The 14,113-nt window shown below is 43.9% G+C and overlaps 2 protein-coding genes across 3 annotated transcripts in view; one reads left to right on the forward strand and one right to left on the reverse strand.

Annotated features, from left to right (window-relative positions):
- The window catches only part of grip1 (glutamate receptor interacting protein 1), a 596,334-nt gene that overhangs the window by 27,255 nt on the left and 554,966 nt on the right, over window positions 1–14,113 (reverse strand). The window lies entirely within an intron of this gene.
- Window positions 1–14,113, forward strand: part of LOC116984240 (DNA helicase B-like) — a 55,418-nt gene that overhangs the window by 16,565 nt on the left and 24,740 nt on the right. Inside the window, exon 4 of the mRNA XM_033038358.1 lies at window positions 308–1,120. Within this exon, the coding sequence (XP_032894249.1) occupies window positions 308–1,120 (813 nt within the window). The remainder of the gene's footprint in view (window positions 1–307; window positions 1,121–14,113) is intronic.

The following is a 14,113-nucleotide window of genomic DNA, read 5'->3' on the forward strand; positions in this document are numbered from 1 at the left end:
ATCTCAGTGGTGATATGATAACTGATTCTACTAATTATTTGCAAATGGAATTTGTGTAAAATGATGCCATTGCTCAAAGGGCAGTAAAATAGGTAGAACGATAAGTCTATGAGAGTGTGGCAAGAATTGTAGATAAAAATACAAGAATTAGAGACTGCCCTGAAAATTGTCAAGGACGTTTGTTTAGCCATAGACTGAAAACTGTTGCATCTTATTTTGCTTAAATGGAACACTAATTGTCACAAATGGTCTAATTGCAAAAGATTGTTTCATGGTTTAACTAATAAAATAAATTAATTGTTCCTAGATTCTCACGAAGGAAGTTCGACTTGTTGGTTGTGAGGCAACGTTGTTGGCTTTTGAAGAAGCTAGTCTTCTGATGACAATTCCAGAGTTACAAAGACACTCTCTTGTTATATATGATAAACTCAAACAAACCTGCTGGGATAAAGGACACACCTATGTGAATGTTGATGATCTGACTGGATTACGGCCATCTGAGGTCAGCATTGGAAGTGAACGGGAATCACTGAATTTTTTGAAGGAATCAAAGATTATTGTGATTGAAAAGAAGCGGGTGTATCTTGAGCATTTCTACAACTATGAGAAAGAAATTGCTACCTGTATAAAGGAACTTGTTGATAAACCTCCATGGCAAATGCCTGTGTCTGTGGAGGAAGTTCTGAGAGATGCTTTCGTTCAAACCCAGAGCGACTACTTATGGAAGGATAATGAGGTGGATGATGCAGAGCACAGTAAAACCATTAATTTGGATAAAGAGCAGATCAAAGCTGCCACCATGATGTGTGAAAATCCTGTTACAATTATAAGTGGTAAAGGTGGTTGCGGAAAGACCACAATTGTCAGTCTCACCTTCAAAGCAGCAGTTGAAAAAATGAAACATGCTGAGAAAGAAGAACTTTCGCAAGCGTGTGAAGATCTTGAGCAGGATCAATCTGCTCCTGAAAGCTGGGACATACCAAAAACTCCGACTAAAAATACTGGCGGTGTTGAACAAAATGACGACAGCAAAGCAGTTGTGTTGTTCACTGCACCGACTGGAAAGGCAGCATCTCTTTTAAAGAAAAAAACAGGATTTAATGCTTATACGTTACACCAGGTAATTGTTGTTGAGGATATTATGGCAGGTAGTTCCACAATTTTATGTGCTCAGAAAGATGTAAATAGTTTACCTTTAAGGGAAGCACATCGTCACCAAGATGGAGGTTGAAATGACACTAGGCTTTATGCAAAGGTTGAAATATTGGGCTTTATATTTTTTAGAAATACCTGCGTATTTTAATATGTATTTTAGATTTGGTCATTGGAGAGTTATTTACAGGATCAACAATTTATGATGTGGAGCGCTCCTTAAAAGCTGGGAAATGTTGTGTCAGGCAACTTATGATGGTTGCTTAAAATGACTGTTGGGTGCCCAGGAATTGTCCTGTAAAACAGAGTAAAAGTCTTGGCTGTAATTGGTCAAGCTAGCATTATTGATGTTAACATTTAATTTTTGTCAATTAATATTTGGCAAAGGCCATTTAAGTAAGAAAAGTGGTCGGCAAAAGCCGGTGTGTTACAAATGGTGGAATGTTTAAACCTCTGTTTGATGGTTGAAAAAATGAAAATGGTGAAGCCCTGGTGGAATGAGATTTGAAAGCGTCAGTATCCACCCCAGCAACTCCCAAAACCTGTCTGAGCCATCTAGAGATGGTCTGCACCGATACCCAGTTATGAGGCTGTTTATGGCTGATCCATAATCCCAATTCTCTGCCTCTAATGTTTTTAGTGGTCTCTAAATATTGCAAAAGGTGTGTCATAACACACAGTCGGGTATCTGTAGGGTATGCCCGAAATTCCAAATTAAGGCCTGATGACCCTGGCCTATTTTGCTTTACCAACTCCAAGATACGAAAATGTATCTTGTTTGTAGAAATTACTATGTTATCCAGTCTCAGTTTGTGTAGGGACTGGACCCTTTGAGCTAAAACCAGAGCCATCAGCATGACTGTTTTAAGAGTCAGCTTCTCCAGGGACACGGACATTGCTGGTGACCAACCCCTGAGCAACGTTAAAAAAACACCGACATCCCAAATCTGGGAATACCTCGCTCTAGGAGGGTTTGTGTTGTGCCCCTCATAAGTTTAGAAACTAGAGGGTGAGATCCCACGGGGTGCTGTCCTTGTCCCTGCCACAAATATGCTGATAGGGCACTTCTGGCGCAGTTGATGGCACTATAGCTGAGACCTTCATCGAAATGAAGGCTGACCAGGAATTCTAGGACATTGGTGACAGTGGCTGAGTTGTACGATATATCAGTCCTTGTGCAATATATCTCCCATTTCCTGATATATGAGAGGTATTGCTTCTTCGTCGATTCCCAGTAAGCCGCCGTGAACATGTTCATTGTTCTACCTGTCAACCCCAGATCCAGGAGTGGTCTCTTTAAATTCTGCAAATCAACAGATTGATCCTGTCATGGCATGGGTAATTTTCGCCTGTTACAGGATGGACCAACAGATCTGGTCGTTTGGTGATGGACATACATGGTTCCGAGACCATGTCGAGAACCACAGGGAACCATGGCTGAGTAGGACAATCAGGTACCACCAAAATACCTGACGCAGAGTCTAATTGTATTTTACGTAGAACCTGACTGATGAGACAGAAAGGGGGAAAAGCATAGAAAAACAATTTTCCCCAGTCCAGCGAGAAGGCGTCCATCGCTGCTGCCCCAGGGTCTGGTCCCCAAGCGACATATGTTGGCAACTGGTGATTTAGTCTAGATGCAAAGAGAACGATATCTGGTTTTCCACATCGCGTTACAATATCAGCAAATACTTTGTGGTACAACATCCATTCATTGTTGTCATTTTATTTTCGTGACCTGGTGTCTGCCACTGTATTGAGTTTACCTGGTAGGTAAGTCGCTGATAGCCAAATATTTATTTTGATACACCATTGCCAGATTGTATTAGCCAGATTGTCACATGATATCGATTTAATTCCACCGATATGATTAATATATGCCACTACTGTGGTATTATCAATTTGTAGGCGGACATGCAGATGGTGCATTGTTGAGCAATATGCTTTTAGCCAATAAAACGCACCCAACATCTCTAAATAGTTTATACCCAGTGTTTGCAGTAGCGATGATTAATGTGTATTCCATCTACCACCACTACTGGATATGGTATTTGTAGCGCCCCAGCTGTGAGCGCTGGCATCAGTTTGTAATATAAATGATGGGTTACTGATAAGGATGGGGCTCGAGCTATGCCAAATGTTTTGCCTCCACCATTGTAACTCCAAAATTGCTTTTGCTGGTAATTGCATTGGTCGGTCAAAATGACCAGCATGTTGTTTTAGTGCTTGCACCTTTGCCCTTTGTAAATTTTGATAATGCAAAGGTCCAAACTGTGTAGCTGGAAATGCAGCTACAAGTTTCCCAATTACCCTTGCTACCTGTCAAATAGATGGTTGACTGATGACAACCCGGTTGTTGCAGGCCTCCACTAAGTCTGCTGCTTTGTTCTTTGGCAATGTTACAGACATGTGGATAGATTCAATGGTGAACCCCAGATAATTCATAGTTGTGGATGGCGTCAACTTAGATTTATCTGGATGGATCATAAAACCCAGTTTTTCAAACAATAGTTTGGTAGCTGAAACAGCTGATTTAGCTAGTTCCAGGGTTTTCCCCACAGTTAATATATCATCAAGATACGACATGACAATATGTTTTTGTTTCCGGAGAAGTGCCAAGGCTGGTTTTAATATCTTGGTAAATAGTCTTGGGGCTGATGTTAAGCCATTAGGCAATGCCATATACTGTCAGTGCTGCCCCATCCAGTTAAACTTTAGGTATCGGCGATGATCCTTCTATATAGGTACCGAATAGTATGCATCTTTTAGATCGATGCAAGCCATGAAGTAACCTTCGGAAACCAATTGCTTGGCAGTAACAAATGTTTCCATTTTGAAATGAATATACTTTACAAAAGTATTCAGTTTTGTCAAATCAATGATGACGCGGCATCCACCATCTTTTTTGGTTTTTGTAAATATGTTGGATACAAATTCTAGAGAGTCATGTTCTGATCTCTCTATTACTCCTATACCATATAGCCTCCCCAGCTCCGCATGACCTTCCAGTTTTTCCTGTTGTGAAAGCACAAACTCTCGGCTAGGCGCATGTTGAACTGGGGGAATGTCTTTAGGAATGAACTCAATTTCATATCCCTGAATACTTTGTAGTATATAAGGGTCAGTAGTAATAGACCTCCATTCCTCCAAAAACAGGTGTAAGTTACCCCCAGTTAGTACAGAACTTACACCCTTTATGATCTGGAAGGAACCAGACCCACCTACCTCCATGGTTACCGGTGGAGTATTCACTTCTTCTGTTTCTGCCGAAGAGGCGCCAGAGTGCGGGGTTGGCGCATCTTCCATGAGGGTCGCTCTAGTCCCTGGCCTAAAAAAGACCTCCGTGGTTGTTGTGCGGCCCTCATGCTTTCACCAGCGTCCTGGTGTTGTTGCCTGCTGGTGGATGCATTGGGGTGCTGCCGTTTGGGATATGTGGTCTTGCTTGTAGATGACGCCTTCATGAGCCTGATGGCTTTAGTCTCTTCGTCGAGCTCTTTGACCTGCTTGGATAGATTACCTCCAAATAGTAGTATTTGCGGTTGTGTCGTGGCATCTTGCACAGCCCAGCAAATTTGGGGTTCAACGCAAGTCTAATCGCGCTCTTCCTCAGGCAATTCATTTCGAATTGCATGTTACAGAGCAGCGCCAGAGTGTCTTGTTGAGTCTCCGTCATTTCCATTCCATCCACGGAACAAGCAAATGCCGTTATACCCGATGTAGAAGTTTTAATATCTTCTGCATCTTCACCTCCTGGGTTCTGATGCCGGCTCCAATGTACCCCCAGATAGCACTATTCACTGCAGGGACATTTAATGAGACACAGTTCTCAGGAGCCATGTATTTCGCTGTTGTCTCATTGACTGCCTGTTCCTGTAGTTGATTAAAGGACAGGTAGTCGATGCTGGCTGCCAGCTTTGGTTGTAACGGCTGTCCCGTTTGCGCTGGCACCGCAAACTTCGTGACCACCCCAAGCAGCTTCTGTGGATCCTGCACCCCCAGCACACAGCCGGTTTCTTCAGCTATACCACCTTCTTCGGAGCCAGCCCAGCCCTGGCTCGTAATGCTCCCCTCTGTCGAGGGAGATGCATTATACAGCCCTGGGTAAGGTGCTGTAATGGGTGTCCTAAGACTCCCATGGTGACCATACTCCATGTCACGGAGCACGTCACGTTGGAGCATTTTCTCCATCAATCGCTCCATGCGGGAGATGCGGTCACCTCCACTACTGCCCGGCAGCGATTCCTCCTGGCCCGACTCATCCGAGTCAACCGGCCGGACCGACTTCTGCTTTGCTTTTCCACCAGTCCGCTGCACTGGTTCGGGCTGTGCAGCTCGTGCCGCTGGTCCCAGCTGAGCGGGTGTCATGTCGGTGACTACGGACCGCAAAGATTGCGGTCCAGGTGCCGCCGGTCGCTGTTGACTGCTGGAACTTTTGCGGTCCCCCGCAGCCAGTCGAGACGCAACCCGTTTTGATTTCTTGTCCTTGTCCATAGTTTTCTGAAACAGAAACACAAGGGCAAATATACACGACCTCAGAATAGTAAACTTACCTGCAGGTCCCGTTTTTAAACCTTGCCACTGCGGGAGAACTCTTCACCCCGCCTGACGCGGCGCAATGCGTTAGACGATATGTCGTGCGTGCATGCTGGCGGGGTCTTCACGTAGTCACTCACGTGACTCCGAAGTAAAACAGGCCTTTTTTTGGCTAAGAAACCTAATCCATATGCATGGGGTGGGAGATTGCAACCTTCACATGGTCCGCCATGTTTCGACTAATGCAATCAACCTGGTGTGCACAATCAAATAAGATCACATAGAACAAGTTGTCCTACAACTTTAGGCTGTGCACGCCATACGCAAGAAGAAGACGAACCATATGCATGTCGTGGAGAATGCCTGGAAGGAGTTCTGACTGATGATGGCTAGAGCCAGTTCATTGATGCATTTTGATGTATGTCTCTTTGTAGCAGACAATGTTGCATTCCTAGCACATTGCCAGATCTACAAGTGTTGCCAGACACATGGTTTCTACCATAGGTATGGGTAAAGTCAGACTTATCTGCCTGGCAAACACTCCTTCCAAAAACATGTAACAGTAATTTTTACAGTAGAAAACTCATTATTCTAATATTGTTGGCCTCATTCAAAAGGCTATATTTTGTATCATGCTTCCTAGACAAATTAATGCAGACATGGAAGAAGCATGCAAAATATTTGAAAATAGTTATGTTATCTTAAATATTGTTAGTAATATTATTATAAAACCTCTTATGCATTGTATGAAGAAGCCCGGTGTATTAACTTGGATATGTACAGCAGATGTAAGATAAATTATCAGTGTAAATGACAGGAAATTAGTTAAAAATAAAAATAGCATTTGGATCCTGTTTTAATATAATTGATTCAAACCATGTGGAAAATCTCATACACTTGTTACCTGCCCAGAAATCTGTACAAATGAATCTTTACTCTTTGTATAGCTTCTGTACTTCACCAGCAAATTCAGCAATTAGGCTTTGCATTTAAAGCAGTAAATATACCGTGCTTGTTATTTCTATACCTATTCACATTTTGACCCAACTTTTTGTCCTTGTCTGATTTCTCCCGTTCTCCAATCTTGGTTAAGGCAACTTCCCAAAAGGCTTGATTATGTGTTGAAACAATTTTTCTCTTTTAGCTCCCTTACTTTCCTGGTAATATTACGTGCCATGTCCACTTGCTTCCCTTCAAGATTTTTTTTTTCTAGTTCCTGCAGTCTTCCCAATTATTTATCTACATAATTTTGTACCAACAAGAAATTAACCTTCTGTGTCACATAGAAACATAGAAAATAGGTGCAGGAGGAGGCCATTTTGCACATCGAGCCAGCACCGCTATTCATTATGATCATGGCTGATCGTCCCCTATCAATAACCCGTGCCTGCCTTCTCCCCATATCCCTTGACTCCACTAGCCCCTAGAGCTCTATCTAACTCTCTTAAATCCATCCAGTGATTTGGCCTACACTGCCCTCTGTGGCGATGGAGGGGGCAGTTCTGATGGGACAGGGGATGCTGTTCCACAGCCTAGGTGCTGCAACCGCAAAGGCGCGGTCGCCCCTAAGCTTATGCCTAGACCTTGGGATATTCAGCAACCCCAGGTCGGCCGATCTGAGGGGCCTGGAGGTGGAGTGGAGGGTGAGAAGACTTTTTATGTAGGTGGAGGCAAGCCCATTGAGAGCTTTGTAGACATGGTGGAGTATTTTGAAGTTTATACGGAACCGCACAGGGAGCCAGTAGAGAGAGGCCAGGTTCGGGGTGATGTGGTCCCTTTTTCGGGTGCCCGTCAGGAGTCTTGCTGCGGCGTTTTGGACCAGTTGCAGGCGGGACAGGGAAGATTGGCTGATGCCAGGGTAAAGGGAGTTGCAGTAATCTAGGCGGGAGGAGATGAATGTGTGGTTGATCTTTTCCAGTCATCAAACTGGAGAATTTCTTTTATTTTAGCTATCGTCCGAAGCTGAAAGAAGCTAGCTTTTACCACGGCATTGATTTGTTTGTCAAATTTCAGTACTTTTAGTCCTTTTATAATTTATATGTTTCTATAAGATACCCCCTCATCCTTCTAAATTCTAGTGAATACAAGCCTAGTCTTTTCAATCTTTTCTCATATGACAGTCCCGCCATCCCCGGCATCAATCTCGTGAATCTACGCTGCACTGCCTCAATCACAAGGATGTCCTTCCTCAAATTAGGAGACCAAAACTGTACACAATACTCCAAATGTGGTGTCATCAGAGCCCTATAGAATTGCAGAAGAACCTCTCTACTCCTATACTGAAATCCTCTTGTTATGAAGGCCAACATTCCATTAGCTTTCTTGACTGCCTGCTGTACGTGCACGCCAACATTCAGTGACCGGTGTACAAGGACACCCAGGTCTCGCTGCATCTCTCCCTTACCTATCCTAACCCCATTGAGATAATAATCTGTCCCCTTGTTTTTGCCGCCAAAGTGGATAACCTCACATTTATCTATTATACTGCATCTGCCACGCATCTGCCCACTCACTCAACCTGACAAGTCGCCCTTCAACCTCCTAACATCCCCTTCACAGTTCACACTGCCACCCAGCTTTGTGTCATCTGCAAACTTGCTTATGTTGCTCCTAATTCCCACTTCCAAATCATTAATATATATGGTAAACAATTGCGGCCCCAACACCGAGACTTGCGGCACTCCACTCGCCACTGCCTGCCATTCTGAAAAGGACCCATTCTCTCCTACTCTTTGCTTCCGGTCTGCCAATCAATTTTCTATCCATGTCAACACCCTACCCCCAATACCATGTGCTTTAATTTTAGTCACCAGTCTCCTGTGCGGGACCTTATCAAAAGCTTTCTGAAAGTCTAGATACACCACATCACTGGCCTCCACTACCCTCTGTGGCAGGGAATTCCATAATTTCACAACTCCCTGGGTGAAAAAGTTTTTTCTCACCTCAGTCTTAAATAACCTTCCTCTTTATTCTAAGACTGTGGCCCCAGTACTCGCCCAACATTGGGAACATTTTTCCTGCACCTAGCTTGTCCAGTCCTTTTATAACTTTATATGTTTCTATAAGATACCCCCTCATCCTTCTAAACTCCAGTGAATACAAGCCTAGCCTTTTCAATCTTTCTTCATATGACAGTCCCGCCATCCCAGGGATCAATCTCGTGAACCTACACTGCCTCAATCACAAAGATGTCCTTCTTCAAATTAGGAGACCAAAACTGTACACAATACTCCAGATGTGGTCTCACCAGAGCCCTATACAACTGCAGAAGAACCTCTTTGCCTCTATACTGAAATCCTCTTGTTATGAAGGCCAACATTCCAGTAACTTTCTTCACTGCCTGCTGTACCTTTAAGCCAACTTTCAGTGAACGGTGTACAAGAACACCCAGGTCTCGCTGCACTTACCTAACCTAACCCCATTGAGATAATAATCTGCACCTTTGTTTTTGCCGCCAAAGTGGATAACCCCACATTTATCTATATTATACTGCATCTGCCACGCATCTGCCCACTCATTCAACCTGTCCAGGTCACCCTGTAACCTCCTAACATCCTTATCATAGTTCACACTGCCACCCAGTTTTGTGTCATCCGCAATCTTGCTAGTGTTGCTCCTAATTCCCTCTTCCAAATCATTAATATATTTGGTAAACAATTGCGGCCCCAACACCGAGCCTTGTCATTCACTCGCCTCTGCCTGCCATTCTGAAAACGACCCGTTCACTCCTAGTCTTTGCTTCCGGTCTGCCAACCAATTTTCTATCCATGTCAACACCCTACCCCCAATACCATGTGCTCTAATTTTAGTCACCAGTCTCCCGTACGGGACCTTATCAAAGGCTTTCTGAAAGTCTAGATACACTACATCCACTGGCAACCCATCATCCATTTTACTTGTCACATCCTCAAAAAATTCCAGAAGATTAGTCAAGCATGATTTCCCTTTCATAAATCCATGTTGACTTGGACTAATCATTTTACTGCTATCCAAATGCCCCATTATTACCTCTTTAATAATTGACTCCAGCATCTTTCCCACCACCGAAGTCAGGCTAACTGGTCTGTTATTCCCCGTTTTCTCTCTCGCTCCTTTCTTGAAAAGTGGGATAACATTAGCTATCCTCCAATCCACAGGGACTGATCCTGAATCTATTGAACATTGGAAAATGATCACCAATGCGTCCACTATTTCTAGAGCCACCTCCTGAGGACCCTGGGATGCAGACCATCATGCCCGGGGGATTTATCACCCTTCAGTCCCATTAGCCTACCCAATACTATTTCGCACATGATGAAAAAATTTTCAGTTCCTCTACCCCCTTAGATCCTCTGTCCTCCAATACATCTGGGAGATTGTTTGTCTTCCGGAGTCCCCTGTCCCACTTAGGAAACCTGAACGGAAACCTCTGGAGACTTTGCGCCCCACCCAAGGTTTCCGTGCGGTCCCCTGAGGATCCCAGAGGTTTTTGTCAGTCTCCCTACCTGCTTCCACTACCTGCAACCTCCGGCAACCACCTGCAACCTCAGGGAACCGCACGGAAATCTTGGGTGGGGCGCAAAGTCTCCAGAGGTTTCCGTTCAGGTTTCCTAAGTGGGACGGAATTAGTGAAGACAGATCCGAAGTACCTATTCAACTCTTCTGCCATTTACTTGTTGCCCATAATAATTCCACCCGTGTCTGCCTTCAAGGGACCCACATTTGACTTTGCTACTCTTTTTCCCTTAACATATCTAAAGAAGCTTTTACTGTCCTTCTTTATATTCCTGGCCAGCTTCCCTTCGTACTTCATCTTTTCAGCCCGTATTGCCCGTTTTGTTTCCTTCTGTTGTCCGATGAAAGTTTCCCAATCCTCTGGCTTCCGGCTACTCTTGGCTGTGTTATATATCTTTTCTTTTAGTTTTATTCTATCCCTAACTTCTCTTGTCAGCCACGGTTGCCTCCTACTCCCCTTAGAATCTTTCTTCCTTTTTGGAATGAAATGATCCTGCGTCTTCTGGATTATGCCCAGAAATTCCTGCCATTGCTGTTCCACCGTCATTCCTGCTAATATCCCTTTCCAGTCTACCTTGGCCAGCTCTCCTCTCATCCCTTCATAGTCCCCTTTGTTCAACTGCATCACTGACACTTGCGATTTAACTTTCTCCTTCTCAAATTGCAGATTAAAACTAATCATATTATGATCACTACCTTTACCTCGAGTTCTCTTATCATATCTGGTTCATTGGACAACACTAAATCCAGAATTGCCTTTTCTCTGGTCGGCTCCATTACAGGCTGCTCTAAGAATCCATCTCGGAGGCATTCTACAAACTCTCTTCCTTGGGGTCCTGAACCAACCTGCATATTGAAATCCCCCATCACCACATTGGCATTATCTTTGTTACATGCCAGTTTAAACTCCTGCTGCAACTTACACCCTACATCCCGGCTACTATTTGGGGGTCTGTAACTAACACCAATTAGTGTCTTCTTGCCTTTACAATTCCTCAACTCAATCCCCAGTGAATCTACCTCGTCAGTCCCTATGTCTTCCCTCGCAAGGGACTGAATTCCATCCCTCACCAGCAGAGCTACCCCCCCCCCCCCCTCTGCCCACCTGCCTGTCCTTTCTATAGGATGTATAACCCTGAATATTAAGTTCCCAGGCCCGATCCTCCTGCAGCCATGTCTCAGTAATCCCCACAATGTCATATCTACCAACCTGTAACTGAGCCTCAAGCTCATCTACTTTACTTCATAATCTACTTTTTTGATTCCCTTTCAATAACTAAGTTATACCATTATCCCTGATTCCCTTTTTAAAAAGGCAGGAATGTCTTGAGATATAACATCCTGAATGGTGAAGCTTGGGAAATGGTGAATACAGGTGGTGGAGGGTGGGCGGGGGATGGATTTGGCAGGTGGGTGGTCAAACAGCAGAGATGAAATGAAAAAAGGTTGTAAGATAGAGTAGGGAAAGGGGAGGTGGGGTAGGGGGAGAAAGGGGTGCGCTTCTGGATGGAGCACAAGGAAGAGATGGGGGAGGGTGGGGAGACTGGTGTGGGGGTGAGAGCTTGGAATGTTACCGGAAATTGGAGAATTCAATGTTCATTCTGTGTTGGAAAGAACTGCAGATGCTGGTTTAATTGAAGGTGGACACAAAATGCTGGAGTAACTCAGCGGGACAGGCAATATCTGTGGAGAGAAGGAATAGGTGACATTTTGGGTCAAGACCCTTCTCCAGCATAAGTTACTCCAGCATTTTGTTTCTGTTTTGTGTGTGGCCTCACACTGACAATGGAAGAGGCCCAGGACAGAAAGGTCAGTATGGGAATGGGAAGATGAATTAAAATGGATCGCCACCAGTATAGTTTAGTTAGTTATTGACTGGAGATTAATTATTCAAACTTGAACAATATGTGATTTGCTTTACTTTGAATGTAATTTGTAAATTTATACATAATCTGAGGTGTTTGGTCCAATAATCCTAAAAGAACAGTTTGAAGACATTTGATAAAAAGCTCAGAAGAGCTGGTAAAGCTGTTATTTAAGTTTAAAACAGGGTGCTGTGGCATCGGGGAAAGACCTTTTTGAGGAAAATAGACGTCAAGTCAAGAGAGTTTATTGTCTTGTCCCAGATAGGACAATGAAATTCTTGCTTGCTGCAGCACAACAGAATATTGTAGGCATAAATACAGATCAGACAGGGCCGGCCTTAGGAGGTGCGGGGCCTAATTAGGAACAATTTTGGTGAGCCCCAGGTTCCCAGCCAAGGTCTGTGGAATCATAGAAATACAAATAAATTATACACTTTATATCTCTATGGTAGAGTGGAAAGTAATCAAAATGTGCGCTTAAAAAGTGCCTGCGAGTTAATGGACCAAACAGATCTAAACTACATTTGAAAAGTACATAGTTACAACACCACTTGTTTTAGTGACTGTGAAATGAAAAAAAAAATTAATTAACTAGATTCTGGAAAACCAATAACTATTGGCGAAAAACCAGTTCAGGCATTAAATTTTGGGCTTCAGCCTCATCCTACCCTTTGGGCTTCTACGCTATCCTAACTTAGTTGTGTGTGTTAGTTGTCTGTGCGTGATGTGTGTGTGTTAGCTGTCTGCGCATTATGTGTGTGTGGGAGGAAAGGGAGGGAGGGAGAGAACGGAGGAACGAGAGAAGGGAGTGAGGGAAGTAGAGAAAGAAGGTAGGGAGGGATGGAGAGAAAGAAGGGAGGGAGAGAAGGAGACAAGGGAAAAGAGATAAAGGATGGAGGGAAGAAGAGAAGGGAGGGAGTGAAGAAGGGAAGGGAGGGATAGGAGGAGAGGAGGGAGGGAGAGGGCCGGCGGCAGGAGCGGATGCTGACGGACGGGTGTGAGCTGAATCCGAGGTTTGTAACCGAGGTTGAAAAGGGTCACTTTTCAACATAATTGTATAAGGGGTAAGAGTGTTGTAAAAACAAGCCTGAAGGCTTTGTGTCTCAATGCAAGGAGCATTCGTAATAAGGTGGATGAGTTGAATGTGCAGATAGTTATTAATGACTATGATATAGTTGGGATCATGGAGACATGGCTCCAGGGTGACCAAGGCTGGGAGCTGAACATCTAGGGATATTCAATATTCAGGAGGGATAGACAGAAAGGAAAAGGAGGTGGGGTAGCGTTGCTGGTTAGAGAGGAGATTAACGCAGTAGAAAGGAAGGACATTAGCTTGGAGGATGTGGAATCGATATGGGTAGAGCTGCAAAACACTAAGGGGCAGAAAACGCTAGTAGGAGTTGTGTACAGGCCACCTAACAGTAGTAGTGGAGTTGGGGATGGCATCAAACAGGAAATTAGAAATGCGTGCAACAAAGGTAAAACAGTTATAATGGGTGACTTCAATCTACATATAGATTGGGTGAATCAAATTGGCAGGGGTGCTGAGGAAGAGGATTTCTTGGAATGTTTGCGGGATAGTTTTCTAAACCAACATGTAGAGGAACCAACGAGAGAGCAAGCTATTCTAGACTGGGTATTGAGTAATGAGGAAGGGTTAGTTAGCAGTCTTGTTGTGCGTGGCCCCTTGGGCAAGAGTGACCATAAAATGGTTGCGTTCTTCATTAGGATGGAGAGCGACATAATTAATTCAGAAACAAGGGTTCTGAAATTTAAGAAAGGTAACTTTGAGGGTATGAGACGTGAACTAGACAAGATAGACTGGCAATTGATTCTTAAAAGGTAGACGGTGGATGTGCAATGGAAGGCATTTAAAGACTGCATGGATGAACTACAACAATTGTTCATCCCAGTTTGTCAAAAGAATAAATCAGGGAAAGTAGTGCATCCGTGGATAACAAGGGAAATCGGGGATAGTATCAAAACAAAAGATGAAGTATACAAATTAGTCAGAAAAAATCAGCCTACCAGAGGACTGGGAGAAATTCAGTCCAGCACAGGAGGACAAA

Source organism: Amblyraja radiata, chromosome 19, assembly GCF_010909765.2.
Source record: "Amblyraja radiata isolate CabotCenter1 chromosome 19, sAmbRad1.1.pri, whole genome shotgun sequence".
Classification (NCBI taxonomy): Eukaryota; Metazoa; Chordata; class Chondrichthyes; order Rajiformes; family Rajidae; genus Amblyraja; species Amblyraja radiata.